This window comes from Phaenicophaeus curvirostris, chromosome 1 (genome assembly GCF_032191515.1).
Source record: "Phaenicophaeus curvirostris isolate KB17595 chromosome 1, BPBGC_Pcur_1.0, whole genome shotgun sequence".
Taxonomy (NCBI): domain Eukaryota; kingdom Metazoa; phylum Chordata; class Aves; order Cuculiformes; family Cuculidae; genus Phaenicophaeus; species Phaenicophaeus curvirostris.
In genome coordinates, this window is record NC_091392.1 from 74,286,956 (window position 1) to 74,310,034 (window position 23,079).

General features: G+C 40.5%; 2 protein-coding genes across 6 annotated transcripts in view; one reads left to right on the plus strand and one right to left on the minus strand.

The window, feature by feature from the left end:
* The window catches only part of SCUBE1 (signal peptide, CUB domain and EGF like domain containing 1), a 222,042-nt gene that overhangs the window by 48,184 nt on the left and 150,779 nt on the right, over positions 1-23,079 (minus strand). For all 5 annotated transcript variants that reach the window (XM_069863916.1, XM_069863906.1, XM_069863897.1 and 2 more), the window contains one exon: positions 2,301-2,417. In XM_069863916.1, coding sequence (XP_069720017.1) covers positions 2,301-2,417 — 117 coding nt within the window. The remainder of the gene's footprint in view (positions 1-2,300; positions 2,418-23,079) is intronic.
* LOC138724325 (patatin-like phospholipase domain-containing protein 2) overlaps positions 10,412-23,079 on the plus strand; it is a 520,777-nt gene continuing 508,109 nt past the window's right edge. Inside the window, exon 1 of the mRNA XM_069864301.1 lies at positions 10,412-10,417. The gene's annotated coding sequence lies outside the window, so the exon portion shown is untranslated. The remainder of the gene's footprint in view (positions 10,418-23,079) is intronic.

Here is a 23,079-nt window from a genome sequence, read left to right on the forward strand (position 1 = left end):
AGTCCTGCAGATTCTACTGACTTTCTTAAGGTCACTTAACAAGCCAATTACTACAAGTAGAGCTTTGCATGAACAGGTGGTGTAAGCATTCGCTATGTTGTTCTAAAAGATTCCCTTATGACATGAGACTTTTATTATGAGAAATGCCATGAAAGGGATCCCAGAGAAAGCAACAAGTTGCCCATCAGCATGTCCAGCTCATAACAAGGACAATGCCGTGTGGTTTATTAATTACTAGTAGAGGCGAAGCAAGATGGAGGGAACATTTCCTAAGAGTAAAGTTGCACCAAATCTTTTTGAAGGTTGTAATGATTTCTCCCTAGCTTTGACTGCTGCTCAGTGCCACACAGATGGCAGCCAGGGTAAGTTATATTTGTTCCACCATAAACGTCACCCTCCAGGGGCTGACTAAAACTAATGATAGGCCTGAGTGACAAAACTCAGGGCCTGGACAAGTCTGGACACTGAGCTGTGATTTTGGATCTGCTTGTTACAGGAAAACACAGGAGGTTTGGGACTGGTTGTGGTTTTGCCCTAAGTATTTCCAATTAGAGTTTTGGTCCTACTTCTATCTAATTTAGAAGATTGAAGCTGAACTAAGGCTGATATTTATAGGCTGAGATTGAAGCTCAAACTTTGAGGCTATCTCTAAATTAATACACACATTAAGTCATTAAGGAAATAACAGTGAAACTGATCAGCATCTCCACATCCCACATAGCACAGACCTTCAGACTCTGAAAACCAAAACCTTCATACTCTGCATACGCCTCCTACAACTTTCTCCCAAACAGAAGCCAGGCAGAGATATCATTGGCAGTGTCTCATGTTAACCCTACAAAATCAGGTGAACTCAGCACTGGTACAGAAGTGAGGGGCCAGCACCTGTTTGTGTTACATCAGTTTGCACAGCATGAACTGAATCACATAGGAACAGAAAAAACATGAGTTTTTAACTGTATCTTTTTGGCTGTGTAGCATGATTTACTTAGGAACATATAGAGGACGCCTCTTGCATATATTATGTACCACAATGCCTGCTCCACAAATGAAGAGCCGTTAGGGCGCAACACTGTTTTTGGCAGTTCCTCTAGCACGCTTTCCCTCGACTACATCTGACTCAGATCAAAACCTGGCCTGAATGCATGGCTTTTGTGGATTTAAAGTCAGGGCTTCGTTTAAGCTTGACTTAGTTTGTATCTTGGATAATTTGAATAATTAACTAATTAGTTATCAACCATCTTTTATCTAAAAAGAACCATTTGGTTTTACATTTCAAGATAGCATGGAGAGTTTCTTTTGCATCACTTTTTGCTAACAAGTGATTTAGATTCAGGGCTTTCAGGTTTTATTATAATTTTCTCTTTCCATTTTTATTTGAGTAACGCTGACCAAATACACTTAACAGATCCCTCCAGAAGACTCTTTGCTCTCCCTTGACCAGTGTTCTGAACACAGTCAAATCCTGTCCCACATATTAAAGTTTCAGGCAGGAGACCACAGTGATACCTGGAGGTGTTAGGCAGGCTGGTGGCAGGCAGTCTTGTACTGTAATACCCTGGGAAACACTGAGCTTAATTTGAGTGCTTTGTAATTCTCCTGCCTTGATTAAGCAGAGCTGAACCTCTAATGTGGTCATTGTGGTAACACTACCCTATGTTATATTTAAAGTATATCCCTTTCTCCTGGATAACCAAATGTACAGCAGCAATTCTTTCCAGTTATACCAAAAAAGGTTTAAGAGTTGAAGTAGCTCCACAAAAGATGGGAAGAAGGTACCCCACAGCATTCTGAGCTTTACAGGCAGTAACAATAGAGCCAAAATTTGTAAACTTTGTAAAATTCCTTCTCCTATTCTCTCTGTTGCTCATAATTTGAACTAACCTCACTCCTGTGGAGGTACCAATTACATTTGTGAACTCTGTAAGGAAGCTTGTCCTGTACAGTGTGAAAAACCTCAGCCACAAGGCTGCTTTGCAATGGTTGTGGAAGAAGGGCTACATCCATGCACCAGCAGATGCAAGTGTCACAGCTGCAGGCTTCTTGTCTATACTGAGGCTACTATGTACCACCATCAAAAAATGCCAGGATGTTGATTTTTATTTACATTCTTCTCCTGGGAATTCTTCAGCAAATTTGAGATGATGAAAGTTTAGTCACACCCGCCTCATGCTATTTTAGCTTTCTTTTAACTTTACTGGTTTATCATCTTCAGTTCTAAAATCTTCAGCTAAAAGAATGGCTGGCTCAGTACTCAGTTAACAAAGCAAATGAACAAATAGATAAGCAAAACTCCAAACCTCCACAGTGTGTCAGTCCATATAAGGTGTAGCCTTTATGACAGAGACATTCAAAGCTTCCAGGGTAGTTGATGCAGGTGTGATCACAGGTCCTTTCGAAGGAACACTCATCTATATCTGAATTCATAGGAAAAACATCAAGGAATTAGAATTCAGTTAAACTGAATGGCTGGAATTTCACACTCAGTTGCAACATCTGGTTACTGATAAAGTATCAGATATCATCCCAGGTAAAATCTGGATAAAATATTCTCATTCCTCTAGTGCGTTATAAAGAAGGGACCTCCATGTACATGGAATAAGGTAAGAAAAGAAGAAAACCTGAAGACTGCATCATATATGTTCACCATTAGATGGCAACCTTTAACTTCTGATCGTATTAACCCATCAGGGCTGTTGAGGGTGTTAGTTTTTTGGGGGTTAGCATCATGGAAAAAAGTTTTGGGTTGAATCAAATCATTGCCTCTTTCATTGCCCATTCCTCTGATATCTTGCCCACCAGCAAGTCTGCTTGCAGACTTCTTCTCTGCCTATGTTGGACTGTACAACAGGGTAAGCAAAATAGTGCCTGAGAATAAGCCAGTATCAGGAATGGATGGGCTGCAGTGAAGACACAGGAAATCTTAGCCTGAAGTCCACACTCTACCTAATTCAGGAACATTTGACCTCCTCCTCTTGAAAAAGTCAGGCGTCTCTAATTATTGCTGCTCACTAATGAGAGTCTCTTATTTACATAGCGTCTTCCATCCAACAGTCTATGAAGAAAGCAATTAACGGTACACTGCTTCTAAGATAGTTCAAAGGTTTTGCTGAGCAGGGTGATATAAAAGTTTATTTGACAGCAGGTCTTATTTGACAGGTTTTATATGACAGAACGGATGTGCTGAAATCCGTCACATTAAAGGTACCTTAAATAGCAAAATAACTTGAGTGAATTTTATCCTCAAACTGTTTTTTTAAAAAATCCTCTTCAGTGATACATTTTTCTGTTAAAAAGTCAGAGAAATTAATACAATGGTATTATTTGAGAGTTGCAATTTCAACAAATTTCCTTTAATATTCCTGAGGTTTAAATGAATGGAATAGTATTTCTCTACCAGCTTGCACACTTTCTAGAGTTACTTATTAAGAACATAACCTGAGCAACACCATTACTATATAAATAACTTGGTACATGCCTGCTTAGAAAGCTGTGGGTGCTTGAAAAAACTTGAAAACTCACCAATACTTAAGGGTCCACTAACCAATTCCTATGTTTAAGGCATGTGTGGACGAGGTGCTAAGGGGCATGGTTTAGTGTTTGATAGGAATGGTTGGACTCGATGATCCGGTGGGTCTCTTCCAACCTGGTGATTCTATGATTCTATGATTCATCGTTCTATTATAAATAAAAATACTTCAAGAGCTATAAAAATTAAGTTCTCGTGTATGTGTATACAGACTCCAAATCTATGTGAGAGTTATACACAAATGTAGAATGCTGTGAACAGCTACACTTTTTATCATCTCCAGTGTTAAGTGTTTCAAAACATTCACAAAAAAGAGAATTCACAATGTGGTAAGTAACTGTTCAGGCAAATGCATAACATAAAATGAAATACACATGATGAATAAAGATCCATGCTATCCAGTTTTATGTGTCACAATCAGCTTTTATGATCAAGCAACCAAAAAAAACGGACAACTGAGCTTTTCTCTTTTTTACATCAATTTAATTTTAATGCATTTTCCTATGCATTTTAGAATATCATCATCTGAGTTCTGAAAGTAATTTCTTTGTAATGTTTCCTTTATAATTTTAGAAATATGCAGCTTTTGAATACACATAAATGGCAAACTGTTTCATTTTTTTCTAAGTAAATACATAAAGTAAAATCATTTGGGAATGAACACTGCAATTACAGTTTTAAAGGATTTTTTATGCATAAGAAGCCAAATAATGCATCATGGTTTCATTCTTATGTAACCTTGTTCATAATATGCTACTGCAGAAACTTTACAAAAGCAGGTCATTTTCTGGCCTCTGACCAAACTTGGAAGGCTCTTTTTAAAAAATAATTTATTATTTCTCAATAGTGATCTTATCCTGTGCTAGTTTAGTCAATGGGGTTTATGCCTTGCTTTCATACATACTGATTTGATTCTTTTCGTATTATGGCTTAGGCCTTCACAGGTTTTTCTTCACATTAAGAAGGATGCATATCCCTCTTTGCCTGTGGAAACAACACTGCCTAATATTACAACCAGCCATCTGCTTGTCGAGTAACAGCCATGCACGATGGACGAATGCATTTCTATTACACAAAATGTCAACTATTCATAAACTTATATTGCTTACACTGGCTTGCAGAGATGCTGAAATACTTTTATTATAATACAAAGACCAGTCTTAAAAGCTTTTTCACCATTTAAACCCCTCATACCACCTCTTACTGCTGTTCTTATAAATTCAACCTCTGCTGAATTCAGCATCTTGCTTTGGCTGATTGAGCGTGGAAAGCCTTGCTTAACATCATGCCCCTCAACCTTTCTTGCCTGTGAATGGCAGGGCTAGGCACTGCCCGAGGGACCGAGCTTTCCGCAGTAACCTATCTACAGAATCACCAGTCCCCTGAGGAATTCAGCACTGGTCATAGAAAAGGGAAAAATATGCACCACACACTGGTGGTGCAATACAGGATGCAGAAATCCTCTTGTTTTCTTTCTTTTTTTAACCTCTGAAATTTGTGCTCTAGCTGCTGTTATCCCTTGGCTCCCAGAAACTTTGAAGTTGGCCCCTGGTGGTTTGTGTGATGTGCTCCACAATACTCCTCTATATTTACCCTGCAAGGATGTGCTTATTTCCTCCTCCACCCCCCGATGATACAGGTATATCTCCTAAGAGACTGAGGAGCAGGATGTTAATACCTGGTTTCACATTCACAGCCCTATCTTCAAGTCCTGCTTACCACACACCTGGAAATGAATATTCTTGTCTGAAGTGAAGTGAAGTCCAAATATACAAAAGCAGAGATGAGGCAGGTTACAGACAGAGAGCTGAGAACACTTTCTTTACCAGTTTTGTGGTCAACCCTTGTCCCCCCAGCCACATGTACAGAACTGAAATGCACACATACATTTTCGTATGGGCTAGCTCTGAATTTCCTCCCTCCAATATACAAATAGAAATACTGAGAAATTAGCTTTCTGGGTCTGAGGCTCTCTTAAACTACTTAAAGTTTTTAAAATTACATTTCTGAACTGTTTTAACATGAAAAGTAAAAATGTTTTGTTTTCCAGGAACTGTAGTGGAAAATTTGAACTTGGAGTTCATATCTATTTCTAGTTGAATTTGGCATGAATTCACAAATAGTCCAAGGAACCGTAGAACATTTTAGATTTGCTAATGCACTTATTTGCCATCAAACACACCCTTTTAGCTTTCACTTGGTCAAAAAATCATATTCATGTGATTGTGTCATTACGCATATTAAGAGACATCTTCAGACCTTAACTGGTTCAAGCTTATGGGAACTATGAGACTAAATTAATCTCCAATACTACACGATTAATTTCCTGCCAAAGGATGTGGTTTTTTTAGGACTACTGATGGTAGCATATAAATTTTAAGATGATGATGTCCCTACTTCATAACAGACAATCCACTGGAAATGCCAAGTTTAGGGGTTGGAGTAGATGACCTCAAGAGGTCTTTTCCAACCTCCACCACTGATTCATGTGCACACTGGCAGTCCCTACCCTCTCTAAAGCTACTCTATGATGACCACTGAGAGCTCCCCCTCCAGTCACTGTTTCCATGACATCAAGGCATGATCTCAGGCTAAATAAAGTCCAACATTTCTTCTATCAATCCATGTTCTCATCTCCAAAGAGAACTTTTCTACAGTGGAAGCACTCTTTTATTTTTGCCTAGAAGGGATTCAACTCAAAGAGACTGGTCAATGGTTTAATAAAAGAGCAGGATTTCCCTGTGTTTTTGAGGGAAGTGGTTGTTGCCAATGGTGGTCATGCTTCATAATATTTGTATGCCTTTGTTCCTATAATTTCAAGTCAGTATTTGGATTTTGCTGTTGATTTTTCAATCATACTTAGAATTTTTTTTTTTTTGTTCATGCTTTCACACAGTAAATGATCCCATAATGACCTTTATTTTTCTTGAATATAATGCTTGTTAGTGGGTGTCCGCTTGTCACCACTGGAAAATAAATTCTTCCATCTATCTCCAGAGGGGAGCTACCAGAGATCAAATTTCTTCTAAGTTTCCTCACACAGATGTGTCTCAGAGGTGACCTGAGGGAGCAGGGAGAAAACAGCTCATTTTCCATGCTCATTCAAGTTCCTGCCCTTTCCACTGATGCTGCCAATAGACTCCCAGTTACAGTAGCACCAATTGTTTCAGTGGTTTGTGTGATGTGGACACTGACTCATTTGTGGACATGGAGTACAGGACACCAATAAGCCATCACATAGTAATGATTTTTGCTAAATTTGAAACTCAGCTGGATTCCTACCAGCAACTTTGAAGCAAAAGGCTCCTTTCTGTACTCTGTTTCTAGTCCTCAAATGCAGTCCCCTTGTATTCTTGATTGTCATTGCTTTCTTCTCTAAAATAAATTTCAGAGTAATTTAAAGTAACCCATTTCCAGTAAATTGAAGTCTAATGCAGGACATTACCCAAAAGCACTAAAATAGCAAGCAAGCAGCTCAACACTAAACACATACAGATGAAGCAAATATAGAGATGTTTTGAGGACTACAAACTGATACGACTCCCTGCAAAAATGTACACATGCAAAATTCACTTTCATGGGGTACACATGTGATTTATGGGTTGTGGTTCTAGAACTGAACAATCCAATGCCCAGTTTTCCCAATCTCATATTAAAAATTTACTGCAAAAATAAGGATTTTGGCCTCTATTTCTTTCTTAATATAGTTTTGTTTGTTAATACTAATAAGTCACGGAACTCATTAGAAAAATCTAAAAAATCACAACAGCATTTCTCTGAGACATAGATTAATCAATTAGGTTAATTTATGAAACTGGGAGCCTCCTTCCAAAACACAGGCCACATGATGCTTGAATAAGAGTTTGGTCTTGCAGCTTGGAGTATTTTTCATGTGGTCTGAAAATAAACACAGCAAGGAGAGATCACTGTTATCTGATGGGGCTATTTGTGCTACAGAGAACAATACAGAAGGGACTCAAAAAATCATAGAATCATAGAATAACCAGGTTGGAAGAGACCCACTGGATCATCGAGTTCAACCATTCCTATCAAACTTTAAACCATGCCCCTTAGCACCTCGTCTACCTGTGCCTTAAACACCTCCAGGGAAGGGAAGCCTGTGCCAGTGCCCAATGACCCTTTCTGTGAAAAATTTTTTCCCAATGTCCAGCCTAAATCTCCCCTGGCGGAGCTTGAGGCCATTCCCTCTTATCCTGTCCCCTGTCACCTGGGAGAAGAGGCCAGCACCCTCCTCTCTACAACCTCCTTTCAGGTAGTTATAGAGAGCAATGAGGTCTCCCCTCAGCCTCCTCTTCTCCAGGCTAAACAACCCCAGCTCTCTCAGCCGCTCCTCATAAGGCCTGTTCTCCAGCCCCTTCACCAGCTTTGTTGCTCTTCTCTGGACTCACTCCAGAGCCTCAACATCCTTCTTGTGGTGAGGGGCCCAGAACTGAACACAGGATTCAAGGAGCGGTCTCACCAGTGCCGAGTACAGAGGGAGAATAACCTCCCTGGACCTGCTGGTCACGCTGTTTCTGATACAAGCCAAGATGCCATTGGCCTTCTTGGCCACCTGGGCACACTGCTGGCTCATGTTCAGTCATACAATCAATAGAAGTTATAACAGGGATTTGGGAAAGAGTGCAGTCTGCAATGATTCTGGGCACTGTAAGTAAAGAACCCATCTCTGATTTGTCTGTGTGCAGTGAGGCAGGACATGAAGTATACATTAGATCTCTGCATGTATGCAAAATATACATATTAGATTTAAATATACTATTTCAAATAGAAATAAAATAGAAAATAAGTACTTTCTGCTTAGAAACAGAAAGTAAAATGAAATGGAAATATCTATTGTCATCAGAAGTGACTCATGACACCCTGAATGCTGGCAGATCACTTCAGTCAAAAATGGTCACAATCATAGAATCATAGAATCACCAGGTTGGAAAAGACCTCTTGGATTATTGAGTCCAACCATTCCTATCTGCCACTAAACTATGTTCCTGAGCACCTTGTCTACCTGCCTTTTAAATACCTCCAGGGATGGTGACTCAACCACTCCCTGGGCAGCTTGTTCCAGTGCCCGCTGACCCTTTCTGTGAATTTTTTTTTTCTGATACTTAGTCTGAACCTCCCCTGATGCAGCTTGATGTTACAGTCATACTTTGAGGTGCTATCACAGTCATGACTCTTCCAGGTTAGCTCAAGCATACTTTTGTTACGGAGAAAAGCTTTATATAAATCTCATAATTGCTGCCTGGCATGTTGTGAAAAGCATACACAGCAAGGAACCTGTGGTTTTCAGATTCATGGATTAGTAGTGTTTGACCCACAGGCTGGAAGCGATGGCCCCAGTGTCCCAGCAAAGCCACCGCTAGTACAGTGTGGTTATCTCCTAATATGGTCCCATTTTCCTAATGCAAAAGCCTACGTTACATAGTTTTATTTTGTCCATCTCACACATCTTTGGTTTATTTTTGATCCCTAAGCCAAACGCGGACACAGTGTGGTGCACCCCACTCAACTGATCGCGCACACAAGTCAAACTCAAGGCTGTGAACTCAGACGTTCACAGAACGTTTTGCGTTCAGATTTCTCAGCTTCCAAGTCATCCGCTCCTCTGAGAAACAGAGCCTTTCCTTTTTCTCATTCATTAACCACAGATGCATAGAAACTCTGAAGAAGTGTTACATGATGTTTTTAAAATAAACACTAATGCTTTTTTATATGTATTTTGGCTGAAAGTTATTTTCTGTCTTCCTCTTCTCCCCTCTTATTTCTGCAGGGAGCTGATACCACCCATGTAATGTTGATCACCTTACAGCCTAGCCAGTGTTATTTCCAGCAATATTTGACAGACATTAGGGAAACCACATATCTTAATCCGAATGGTTGCTGGACCGTAGGGAATCATGATTCAAGCTATATTCTCCAACAGATGCTGGTTTAAATTCAGTATTGGGAAAGGTATTATTTTGCCTCAGCAGCCATATGATGGGGTTTCCACCACATCTCATGTTTTCTGATCCACAGTGACTTATCCCTGTTCACAGTTAGTAAAAATGCATCCTCCATCCAAGAACGTAACTCGCTATTACACAATCAACATTGACCAGAAGTTATGGCTTATAGCTAATGTCTCCTTATGTTTCAAAGTCTACAAAAAATAAAACCACTGTAAAGGAAGTACGGAAAGGTGTAGTAATGTACAAACTTTCTACTTCATTACCTTCCCATTGAGTGCTTCTGGACCAGGCTGACACAAAGGGGACCTCCCTGCCCCAACCCCAAACCTTTTAAAAGTAATTGAAAAAACACACCCATTTATACTTCCCACTGCATTACTGACTCGCAATCAAGTCAACTTGAAGCTGTGACTTAATTGTTAATAACATACTAATGACCTGCAGAAAAAACAGATTTGGCATTAATTGCTGCACTTTTAATGTGAATGTAAGTGCCTAAGTACCACAGTCACATCTTGTATTTCAGAAATTTAAGTGGGAAACTGTCCATTATGACTTGGACCAGAGCATTTATTTATTTAAGAACTTTATTGCTTGCAGTTAACTATGTGATTAGTGAAGACCAAATGCAACACGCTAATCAGGGAATGAAAGATTTCTGAAGGAAATTGATTCTGCTCGCAGGGAAACGTGCTTTTTATTAGACATGATTTGTTCTTAGAATGCAAAGAAGTAGTAAAATAAATAAATGTATAAAAACTGCAAAAGAAACATGAAAATATACTTGAGACAGCAGCAATAAATAATTAGAAACCTGTGACTAAATGTAAGCATTCCACAGAAGAAGTATTTAAAGGCTTTCATAATGTCAAATCAAATGACTATTACTCAGCTTCAGAGACAGGCACAGTAGCAGTCAGTGGCAAATTCTGCAGAATATTTGGTTCCTACTCACTCTGATACAGGTAAGACCACTGCTCTGTGCATTATTTAAACATGCTGCCACAGTTCAGTTCGGGAACAGAAATTTGCTTGTACCTATTTAGACTGAACCTGATTTCCCCACACCAGACAAAGCATTTCATTGTACCCTTGATTCACTCAAACCGAACAGTATGTCTCTAATCTCTAGCAACAGACTTGGGCAGAAATGCTGCAAGAAGGCCCATGTCTTGGTCCACACGGGAACCAAGGAAATCAATGAGGACCTGCAGTAGCACCAGGGTCATGCAGATGTGCCACCAGTTATTCCCACTGGAAGGATCTGGACTCAATTTTGCTTCTGCTTTGCAACCAACATAAGGTACTTGCTGCTCCAAGGGACAACACTTTCTAGCATGGCACTTACTTAACATGGACTTCAGTAATTACACACATTCCTTTGGGTTCAGCACACTGAAGGGGCTACATTCTTGGAAGCTACTTAGCAGCCTGAGGTTCTGCCACAGCAGCAGGGTCTGCAAGGCCCTCAACCTGCTGGCTCTTCCAGACTGGCTAAGCAAGAAGTGCTCTATCCAACAGCCAAATGCCATGGAAGATGCAACTAGGCCACAGTTTCCACTTGTTTAAATCAGCATGGTGTGCAACACCTGGAGTGTGAATTTTACGCCTTTCAATCCATAGCTGTACGAAGGACCACCAGTGTTACCAGCTGCCTAGCTCTGCCTCGCAGCCTCAGTATCCTTTTATGTCTGTATGTTCTCATTCAGTACAGTGAGATCCTGGAAAAATCTTATTTCATCTTCCTCACAGCCCATGTGTACCCACGGTAAGTTCAAGAATATGTTATCTCTGTTATTGAGGTTGTCAAACTGCTGATCATTCTTAAGAGAGGACGTGTCTTCATGCAGCATTAAATGCAGAGTTAACACTCTGTATCTCTGGTGCAAGTGCAGCATAGGGAGACGCAGTTGTGTCTGTTGTTTATCATTGTGGTCTGACGATTTTAGATACTCTTATTTTGCTCTTAGGAATATCTGGGCATCACCGATCTTTGTGTGTTCTTACACTTCTGCTATGTGTGCAAAGTTGAATGATGTCTTCCAACTCCTATCAGCATGGATAGAAACTGTATGTTTGTTTTGACAGCATGAGTATACTTAATGCCAGCAAGACGACCATACTCATTTAGTCTGACCTCCCACACCTAAGCAGCCTCTAGCATTTTACTTTGTAACCTCCAAAAGCATTTTTGTTCCAGAAAGGATTGCCTACATGTTTTCCTGCACTGACATCAGTTTAAAATCATATCAATATGTGCTGATATGTTCATAATTTATCTCAAAAGAGTGTAATGCACACCTGATCCTTCCAGGAGTCAGCAGGTAGCTCTTGATATTGTTATCATATTATTTTGGTGGGTCTGAGATTACACACAAGAAAGGAGGATTCCAACTAACTAGTTCCCTTGGGCTGACTAGCTGCCTCTATTGATTCATATCACTGGAGCAGCTCAGTTCCAAGACCATAATCTCTCATTGGCCCTTTCAGTGGTTAGAGGGACTAGTTAGTAGTCAGATCCTTCTTTGATGCTATACACCAAGGGGACAACTCTTAACCCAGAAAACTCATCAACCTCATTAACACCAGAGCAACTGTTTTCCCATTGTTTACCTAGAAATTACAGCAAAGGCAGCTGCCATTGGGAAGAACAAGACAGCACATTTGGGAGAGTCTTTAAAGGCAAATGGTAGCTCATTTTCTTTATCTCTGCTATCAGACCTTATTAAAAGAGATCAGTGGCACTTTCCAGGAACCACTGTGCTTTCTCTGGGATTTGAAAACAGAAGGAAAGCAGGTTAAATGACTTGGCAATAAATTTGTAGGTCTAAACTGTTTGCTCCCTCTCCAGAGTAAATACATTCCTTTCTTTAGGAACACTTCCAAGGGAGTTTTATGTGATCTCACGTACCAACAAATTAATTTTCCCTTCTCTTTTCAGTTTTTTTTTTCAAAAATTCCCTACTTAATTTTCTTCCACACAGAATCCACAAGCTCATTCTCTTCCACAAGCTTCCCTTAGGGCTTCCTCCGAGTCTGCAGAAATGGAGCTGCAGAACAACATCTTAATGCAGTAAATACCTATTCCCTGTGTTTTCCCCTTAATGCATGTGCCAAGTCAAGTGACCACCATACATACCTCTTCCTGTCAGCACTGCAGAGCCAATTCTGCTCCCAGTCACTGAGTACGGTTTTTTTCTGCCTCATTCATCAGCCACAGAACTATTCATTTGCTTTTGGATCACCAAAAGCTTTGCCTGAGGGGCTGGAAAGATTTATGGTTTTGGATGGAAACTGCAGAATTTGGCAGTTTCAGCCAGGAAAAAATTGGCAGCTAACTTAAGGGTCTTTGGGGGTATCTTTGACTTTAGTTGGTGGGATTTGGCCCAGGGTTTTTTACATTTCTGTAATGAAATACACCAACATCATCATCACCACCACCACCATTATTATTACATTATTGTTTCTTTGTTGTGGGGCAAAGAAAAAGGCTTCCAGTGTTTTTTCCCTGCAGCATTATGTAGGACCTTACCACCTTTTTTTTTTACAAGCAGCACCAAACTAAAATCCAGAATAATGGTAGAGAATTACCTGATAAATATCCTTTCTGGCAGATAACAATTTCTTCTAACATTTTAAATAAGGTTGTGCAAAACTACTTGCTAAATCTTGGCACTGCAAGATCAGCCATGGCAGATTTTGCCCATGAGACTGCTGAGGAGGAAAAGGTGCACGGCCTTGGAACTGCCAAGCCAAGCTTCCCTCTTCCTTCTTTTCTTCAGCTGACGTGAACTGCTCAGCAATTGTGAATTCAGTCAGCTGTCCTACCAGAGAGAGAAATGAGAAAACTGATGCCAGGTCCTGAGGTTCTTTGGAGTGCCAGACAGCAGTACATTTCATAACTAATGAGGTAAGCTTGTTTCTTCTGTGCAGACGCACTAGGAAAGACATCCAGAACTCTCCCTAGCCTAACATTCCCTGATGCCTCTGAACATTATTTCAAACAGCCCTGCCATGGCTTCTCCTTGTTTGTGAAATCACTTGACAGGTGATGTTAGTCAACCTGATGTTCAAGTTAATGTGTAGCTTCACTATATGTGTGAGTTCTGTAGCAGGGGAAAGTCCACAGATCTGTGCTGTGACTGAGGATGGATCACCTCCTGCAAGCCTGCACTCCAAAGGTTCCCATATGTCTGGCCATGAGGCATCCTCTGTACATCCTCTCTGTATAGACACCCCCCAAGGTGCCCTCAGACGGAGTAGTCACATACTCCAAGAAAAGAAACTTGAAGGATTGACATCTGCCCTCAGACAGAGGAAGAGGGCAGCAAAGGAAGAGCCCTCAAGCATGGGGACTCTTCCCAAAGGGTTTGCAGAGAGTTGCAAACACCAGAGACAGCTCTATAGATACTTTCAAATAGAGAAGTTAAAAAAATAAAGGAATCTTTTTTTGCAGGTGAGAAAGTTTGCTGGGGCTCTTACGAAACATGAGAAAAGCCTACTAATAACTGGACACAATGGTATAAAATTAGTAAGTCTGCCAAGGTCACAGTCATGAATGGAGCCAAGAGAGGTGTTCTATAAAGGCATTTGGAAAAGAAGATTTCAAAGCATTACTGTTTTTTGCTATCAAGCTCATCACACTTAGCCTCACTGTAAGCTTGTGGCATTTGCTTTCATATTACTTTTTCTGCTTACTGTTATCCTTGTGTGTAAAATATTTTAAAAGGACTTTTAAAGGATTTTTAAGAGATTTTAAAATGTGCTATAGGGATATGAACCCAAATAAAGCACTGCTATCTTATAAATACAATTAAAGTTAACAGTATAAAAAATGTATCAATACATTTAACAATGTTGTTAATTTTGAGAACCTTTTGCTTTTTACATCAATAGAAAACGAGTCGAGTTAAGCATTTTGTCAGACCACGTGTTTTTCCTGAGAGTTACAAAATCTACCTACTATTGGATCAGGAAGGACTGGAACTGCTTGGTCAAAGGCCATGTGCCAAAGAAAGTCTAAGTACATTTGCAACCTTTCAGCAATGGCAAACCAGAGAAAGGTCAACATAGCTATGATAAATGAGCCTGACTTAAGACTGTACCTCCTAATGTTTAGCCTGGAGAATGAAAGTGCAACTATAGTCGATGGTATTTGTGATAAATCAAATCTGTTATGTGTACTAGCACCAACAAAGCTGTAGCACTGTGGGGCATCAGGATGTATAGCTCTTGGATGGGATTTATGTGATCTCATGTACCAACAAATTAATTCTCCCTTCTCTTTTCAGTTTATTTAAAAATTTCTCTGTCCCTATATGAACACTTCGGTGATCAGCCTTTGTAACCACATCTTCATTGTTACATGAAAGGAGCATGCACATTCTAACAAATGCATTCCTCTGCAGATGTGAGGGACCACCATTCCTGCTGCATTTCTGATATTCTCTTTATTTACTTCCCGCATTATGTACAGATAGTGTTAGACGCAAGGTTTCAAAATGGAATTATTTATGGTATGAAAATAAAGATCCTCTTAAGACAACTTGCCTGTATGTATATTATTTCTATATGTGGCAACTGGACCCAATCACTCAGTGGCAATACAAGGGCCTACAAACTTTGATGGCTGACTCAGCTGGGATACGAGGTAAAAGGACAAGGGGCAAGAAAGGCAACAGGCGAAGTTTCTGTGTGACGAAAACCTGGAAATTGGAGATTGAAGTTGTGTTAATGCTTAGGCTGTCTGGAGACTTTCCAGACATTACCTTTGCTCTTGGGTCTATGCTTACCTGTCCTAGCTCTTTCTCACCCCTCCCAACCCTCTCCATTATGTGAAGGCTTTGTTGTGCTCAGGTTCCTCTATTCATCTGAGCAACCTTGTAGGAGGCAATTTGCTTTAGCTCCTATTATGTTTATCCTCCTACCATTGTTTTGCTAGGACAATATAAAATGCAATTAAAGTCAATACTTTCCCAACAATTTGAAAGAAAACAAAGTACTTTCGTCAAAACATTGCCAAGATTTTCTAAGCAAACATGTATCGTTTTCCAAAATCAATCACTTTCCAAAGCAAAGGCAAGTTGAGTTACCTACTGCTATTTTGGCAATAAACTGTGCTACTATTGGGATAGGAGAAGCCGTATATCAAGAGTAGAAGTGCATTAAAAGAAACTTCAGGCAGGTTTATTTGTTTCCTACAAACATGAACATGTTTAGTTTAGTAGCCTGCACTCTGCTTAAGCCACTTGTTTACACAACAACTCTGTAAGAACAGCTTAACAGCCTGATGAGAAAACATAAAAAAGGCTTTACCTTCTCTGTATCAAGGAAGGAATATTCTCTCTATCCTACAATACATTTGATTTTTAGATGTATTTCCGAAAAGAGGAAGCTGTTGTCTTTGCTAAGGGTGTTTGTCTCCATCACTCAATAGTAGGAGCTGCTAGTGAGACTTCTGGAAGAAGCAAGGGACCAGTCTGTGTGAAAATGTGCCTAGTGTTATTTGATGAAAGAACAAGTACAACACAGTTTCAGTTTTCAACTGAAAACTCAAATGCAGCACTTCCCTTCATCTCCCTTGGTCTTGACTGTTCATTCTCAACTAACTTCAAGCTCTTGCTGAAGTAAGCAGACACTGAATATACAAAAGAATTGCTGTTCTTTGGCTCTGCTTCAAAGCCTTGTTTCAAAACTCTGCCCAGAAAGGTTGGTCTCTGTGGACTTGAGAAATGGCAGGTATCCCTCTGAAAATGCTAACAGAAATGTTTTGCAAATATGCATCAAAAAACTCCACCTAGCAAACCCCTAAAAGAAATTCCTCCATTCCATTACCTCTCCATGTTTGAGCTTAGATTTTTGTTTTCATTTTATGTGTCCTAACTAAGGACTCATCTCCAAGTTACCAAAACAAGTAATAGCAGTTCATAACATGGCTAGAGGAAGAAAATCACGCCCCTTTGTGGGAAGGGTAGACTTTTCTTCTCACTAGAACAAAAGAAACAAGACAGGGCACTTTCAAAATGCCCAGAAGTTTAAATGCAAGCACAAGAAAAGAAAATCTTCTGAACATTTGGAATAGGGCAGTTATTTTATTGCAATTCTATATAGCACTTAGTGGAAAGGATATCTGACCTCAATCAAGGTGATTGAATGATTGCGCGCAGTTACATGGCATTATCTCAATGTTCACCACTGCAGTAACAGAATGTATATATATATATATATATACACACACACATAGTCTTTCCTGGGTTCTCTTTAAAAACAATTCCTACTGAATAACAGTTTTCAGCACTATTTATCAACAGATTATTGTTTGTGGAAGAATGCTACCTTCCTGTTCAAACTAGTCCAAGACTGACTCATATCCTGGTAATTCATTAATACATAACATGATTCTAGTCCAGTAAAATCATTTCTGCACTATACTCATCATAAATCTGACAGCATCAACTGAAAAATATATCTCAAATTCTCTTCGAACTAATGGAACATTTTGCTTGGCTTCCCACACACATCATGAAGGGGAGGGGGCCAGACAGAGCTGTAAAGAGCTATTTGATAGCAGTCTATTTTATACAGTTTAACACAGGAATACAAGAGCTACCATACTGAATGAGACCTGAGGTCAAACTAATCTAGTATCTTACTTCCAACAGTAGCCTGTGTCAGAAGCTTCATGGGAAAATAGAGGTGGAATAATCTGTCCCATTTGCCTTTCCCACATTAGGTCTTATCCCATTAGAAATTGATTTAAAGCCTAGATTATGAGGTTTAATATTCCTTCCAAGGAGCAGCAACTAAAGAAAATTTGCCTCTAACTTATGATAACACTGTGCTGCAAAGAAGAGAACTAGAGGTGTGAGGGGAACTTATTTGTTTTCAGGTTCCAGCAGACTTAATTGCTACAACCAACATGGGAGATACTATCACTTGGCAAACAAACTTGTACTGGCTAGAGCTGTTTATACTTTATGCCTGGGGCATTTATTGTTTCTGGGTATGATCTTGCCACCCTTTTTTTCTCACAGAGGCAGACTGTGCCACTATTCACAATCTCACTGACACTAAGACTAAGTGCCATGTGTAACAGAAAGAGTTTGAGAAGTATTCCTTTCACTGACAGGGTAACATGTTGTTTCCCAGCAGAGTATCTTTTTAATCTGATGCTAGAAGCAATATGGTCCTTCTCATAAACAAGATATTTTTGTAAGGCTCAGTGACACAGAATGTCTTAGAGAAAATCTGCACAGGGAATGAACATCATCAGTGAATTTTCTTTCTGTGAGCTAGTCTGATTTCTAAAAGTAGCTCCCAGTATCTCCTCCAGTGCACCACTGATTCTCATTGATTCTTGAGCTACACTGGCAGCTGAAACAGCACTGTTGTTTATATACCAAGTGTCCACACAATTAAACGTGCAGGGCCAGATTCATCTGGACTGGCTGAAAATCAGCCTACGTCAAATCAATGTATTTTATATCTTACATCGTGCCTATCAGATATGGATGAGTGCCCGGGTGCATCAAGGCAAAATCACTTTCCTTCATGTGTATCACACAAATGAGTTGACAGGGGAAGGGCTTGAGTCCCTTCATCCTTCTCTCCCTCATTAATCACCCCCAACACTGGCATGGATGCATCCTGTTCAAGTGGTGTGCAATAACAAGATTCCCTTAGTGTGACAGCACCGTAAATCTGCTGAGTCCAGTAGCCTTCTCCCCAAAACAGGTGAGAGCAAAAGGAAGCCCTGGCTCTTTTCTCTGACTGCTGAACTCCTCAAACTTAGTGCAAATGCACAAGGGAACTCAGGCAAAAGTCAGTGAGGGGACTCCCAGGCCTGCCTGCTCCTCACCCCAGACAGTAGATGCTTTCCAGACCCCTGCTGCTGCCTCCCTTGCAAAGACACAGGCAGCAGCACCCTACTGGCTTGGTAATGCTCTCCACCTGTTACAGTTCAGACCCGACCATGACAGTAACAATCTCAGCGAGAAGTTTGCATGGGTCAGGTAAAAATAAACTTTAAATATTAAGAAAAAAACCCCACACCAAGCTGCAAAATTTCTCCTGGTGTGCTCTTCATACCATCTCACTTGGCTGTGAAGCTGTGTTATTGCTACTCCAGAAAGAAGGAGGAAGCTAAATAACATCAGTTTTATTGAATGTTTCCTCCTTTTATCTATTTCGTGAAGAAGACAAGGAAAAAGAGGGGGTGGACCAACCACAATACTTTCCAATAATTTTCACTGGAAAGATGGCCAAAGCATAACATTAATGCATTGAAGCTGAGGGGTCTGGGCCTCACCCACAGTCGGTTAAGCTAACTTACATGAAACATTAGTTCTTTCACTGACACAGATTATATGAAGGGTTTAACCAGTCTCTTTACTGCTGTATGGTGCAGCTGTACGCCTTTAATATTTCTCACAGCTCACTGCCTCTGGGACTGCACTAGGTATACTCAGCTGTAACTCAGAGCAAGAAAAGCTGGAGGTGTATTAGTACAGCTAAAAGATAGATTGGCTTGGCTGGGAGAATCCCAACATAAAATCCCTCTGTCCTGCTATTCCAAGAAATTTCCTCAAGATTTTAAAGCTGGGTCATTGATGTGTTTTGATGATGCAATAGGAGACAGAGATGGACAGATGCTCCAGCCATCATATCTACTAGTTAAGTAACCTAAGATGGGTGACTGTATCCTATACAAACCAATGCAAGGGTTGTACCCTCATCCTGAGACCTTCATCAGGTTATGTTCCTAGGACAAGGCCAGTTGCTTTACTGGGTCAGATGATCAGATTTGGATGGCAGGTCACTGTCACGTAATCCAAGGGTGCAAACTTCTTTGGCTCCGTTTTTATTTTCTAATGTAGTCACTCCCTGTCAGATGTTTGGTGATTCAGTGCTGCCTGTGTGGATGCACTGATATATTTGGGATCAAACTGGTCCTGTGCAGCTGCATTTATCATCAATGGTTCCATGCAGAGGAATATAGTGAGATCTTTGTAGCTAATCTTTGTGGGCTTCTTCAGGCCAAAAATAATTCCCACAAACACTTTCTATCTGTCCTTCTCTGTATGATTAATCCCTCATTTCACACGTATTTTCAAAATGGAGATACCATGCTGCAAGACTCAAATCTTGCCTTAGGAAAGCTAATAGCGCATACTTTGTACAAGTAAGTGAAAAGGTGGATGTTATGAGAGGGAATTACATATCTAGGTAATATGGCAACATTTCAAGACCAGCCCTGTAGAACCTTGAATCCTAGATGGTCACTGAATACAGGTGCTATTTCAAGGTGCTATTTTTCTTTCTCTTATTCTAGAATGAAAGAAGGCTTCTCTTGACAATTATATATGGGGAGCCACGTGTAAAACATCCCTCTATCAGCAGATGGATTATAGGGTCAGCTAGGTCTAATAACATCAGATTCTCTAGAATGAAGACCTATCTGGCAATAAAGAAAGGTCACTGTCTCATTTAGCAGTATTATTTTAGGATTGTATAGGTTATGGTTCTATGGCGCAGTGGATAAACACAGAAGGCCTGAGGCTGTATTCAGATCTTATTTCAGATCATAAGTAAAAACCAGTTGTGGATGACAAGACTTGGCATGTATATCCTGTAACACATCAGAAAGCTATCACAAAACTTGCTACACTCATCAAGACTCCTCAGAGGCAACAAGAAAACAGAGCTGGACAAGGTCTGAGGTGTTTTGCAGGTCAGCACTGCAATATACTGGCAGAATTACTGAGAAAACTGCCTCAATATCTGCCCACTGTATCCTTGGCTCTTGACATTACTTGCAGTTGCTTCATTATGTAAGCACCGAGTTTTTGAGGAAAACTTGACTGGAAGTGAAGCTGTAGAGAGAGGAAGTCGGGATACTGCGGAGCACATAAGAAACACAATACCCCAGAAGTGATTTTGCCAGGTGAACAACCACCTCCTTTACGTTGGTGGTATCAATTAAAATGGCTGGTGAAAAGGTGCTTTGGGCAGACTTCATTATGGCTGAACATCATATCTGTGAGATCTAGCAATCAGCAAGCTCCACTTAAGCTTTGGGGGCTGTAAGTGGACCAGTACAATCAAAATGCCTTGGGCTGCCTCCTGCAAAAGTGTAAATTACTCATTGTAGGAGGACTTGGCTCTGTTTTGGATAGAGGTGGAATGAGGCAGAGGGAGAGAATGTAGATTTAGCAGGTCAAGGAATTACAAGGCAATCGCTGGATGTTCGCACTCAAAGGACTTATTTTTTCTGAACATAACTCATCTTTCCAACTCTACCTCTCCCTGGGGAGAGGCAGGACAAAGTCTTTCCTTGTCTTGCTTTGCAAAAAGCAGTTCCTACAGCAAGAAGAGAAAATTATTTATGATAGAATTTCACACATTTTTTTGGGTGCTTAATGAAGCTTGAACTTGTGCGGAGCAGAGAGAGTGCTTATTGTTGAATTTTTTTCGAGATCACTGCACAACAAACAGAAACTGAATAAGCAATTAAGTTAACTGGCTTTAAAACTCAAATTGGCTGAGGATTAAGGTAATTATGCCTGCACTTACACACATTCATTGTGGCTTTAAACAGTCTTGCTTGTTGTTTTGTTGCTGATGTGGTTCTAAAACTAATCTGAGTTGTGGTCTTGCTGTTAATTACTACAAAGGTTACAAACACAAGTTCCCCTTGCTATAAATATAGTGGCGTTACTTGTATTACATGCTCAGAGGAGACGCAGGCCTCTTGCTAGATTTATACAAACAGATCCAACTGTTTCTTCCTGTAACAAAGAATTTACTATACCTTAGACTTAAGGGATCTATTAAAATAATGCATGATATTAATATGTTTGATATTGTCACACAGTGATTTTAACATCAAGGGAGAAACAAAAAATTAAGTTTGCATACTAAGAGACACTCTGAGAAAGCAGTATCTGTCTCCACAATATTACTGGCAGGACAATGTGGATTCTTCACTTTCTGAGTTTCCTTTTAAATGGCTGGAATGCAGGGGAGGGAAGAGGAAGGGAAACCCCCACATTCTCCTTGTCTAACAAGGACCACAGCGTGAGAACCACTCCCTAGCACAAGTAATCCGTGATTGACAATGGTTTTCTTTGCAGCCAGGGCTAGAAATGGTTTAGCTGTAAACAGATAAATGCAGATCATTTTAATGCCTTTTACAAACCCAAGGGTTGCTTACACAAGGACTCCACACGCATGGTGGTTAGCTAGTGGAACCAAGTGAGCAACAAGTTTCAGAGCTCATGAAAATGGATGAATTTTCATATTGGGATATGAGCACAAACACAAGAGGAAAAGAATTTTTTTATAATAGGCAGATTCACAGAGGGAAGATTCACAAAAATTGGAGATTCTGGGCTGTAGAGGCATTCATATGCGTGATCTTGGGCAAGCTGCTGTATTTGGCTTCACCCTTCCTTCCTGAAAAACTGAAAGAGAAATACTTTCCTCTTCACAGAGAGAACGAATGTATGTAAGGCACATTGTGCGATGGGGTGGGAGCTATACAAACAACTAGAACAAAGTCTGAGACTTTGATACACTTACCCTGCAATCTTAAAAGTCTCCTCTGAGGTCTACAGTGAAAGAATATCAAGGAAATGAGGTAAAGTGAGAAATCCTCAAAATTTCACAAGGAGTATGAGGGAATCTTTTTATTAAAATATTTAAAATCACCTTGTGCTGAAGTTAATGATCTGGCAAAGAAAATTATGCAGCAACAGCTTTCTTGTATTTTTCAACAGTTTGAGAAATGGCACTAGCATGAACTGTACCTCCATGGCTTTGTTCTTCTTCACTGATTCTTTCCTGTGAACCAGATACAGTCACCGACTTGTCCAGGGACTCTGCAGATCATAGAAGGGCAAGCTCTTTCCATGGCCATTTTGCCGTAGGTTCACAGAATCATAGACTCACCAGGTTGGAAAACACTCCTGGAATCATCAAGTCCAACCATTCCTATCTGCCATTAAACCATGCCCCTCAGCACCTCATCCACCTGTCTTTTAAACACCTCCAGGGATGGTGACTCAACCACCTGGGCAGCTTGTTCCAGAGCCCAATGACCCTTTCCGTGAAAAATTTCCTTCTCATATCTAGTCTGAAGCTTCCCTGGCAGAACCTGAAGCTATTCCCTCTTGTCCTGTCCCCTGCCACTTGGGAGAAGAGGCCAGCTCCCTCCTCTCCACAACCTTCTTTCAGGTAGTTGTAGAGAGCAATGAGGCCTCCCCTCAGCCTCCTCTTCTCCAGGCTAAACAACCCCAGCTCCCTCAGTTGCTCCTCATAAGGTCTGTTCTCCAACCCCTTCACCAGCTTTGTTGCTCTTCTCTGGACACACCTCAGAGCCTCAACATCCTTTTTGTAGTGAGGGGACCAGAACTGAACATAGTATTCAAGGTGCAGTCTCACCAGTGCAGGGGCAGAATAACCTCCCTGGACCTGCTGGTCACGCCATTTCTGATCCAAGCCAAGATGCCATTGGCCTTCTTGGCCACCTGGGCACACTGCTGGCTCATGTTCAGTCGGCTGTTAACCAACAGCCCCAGGTTC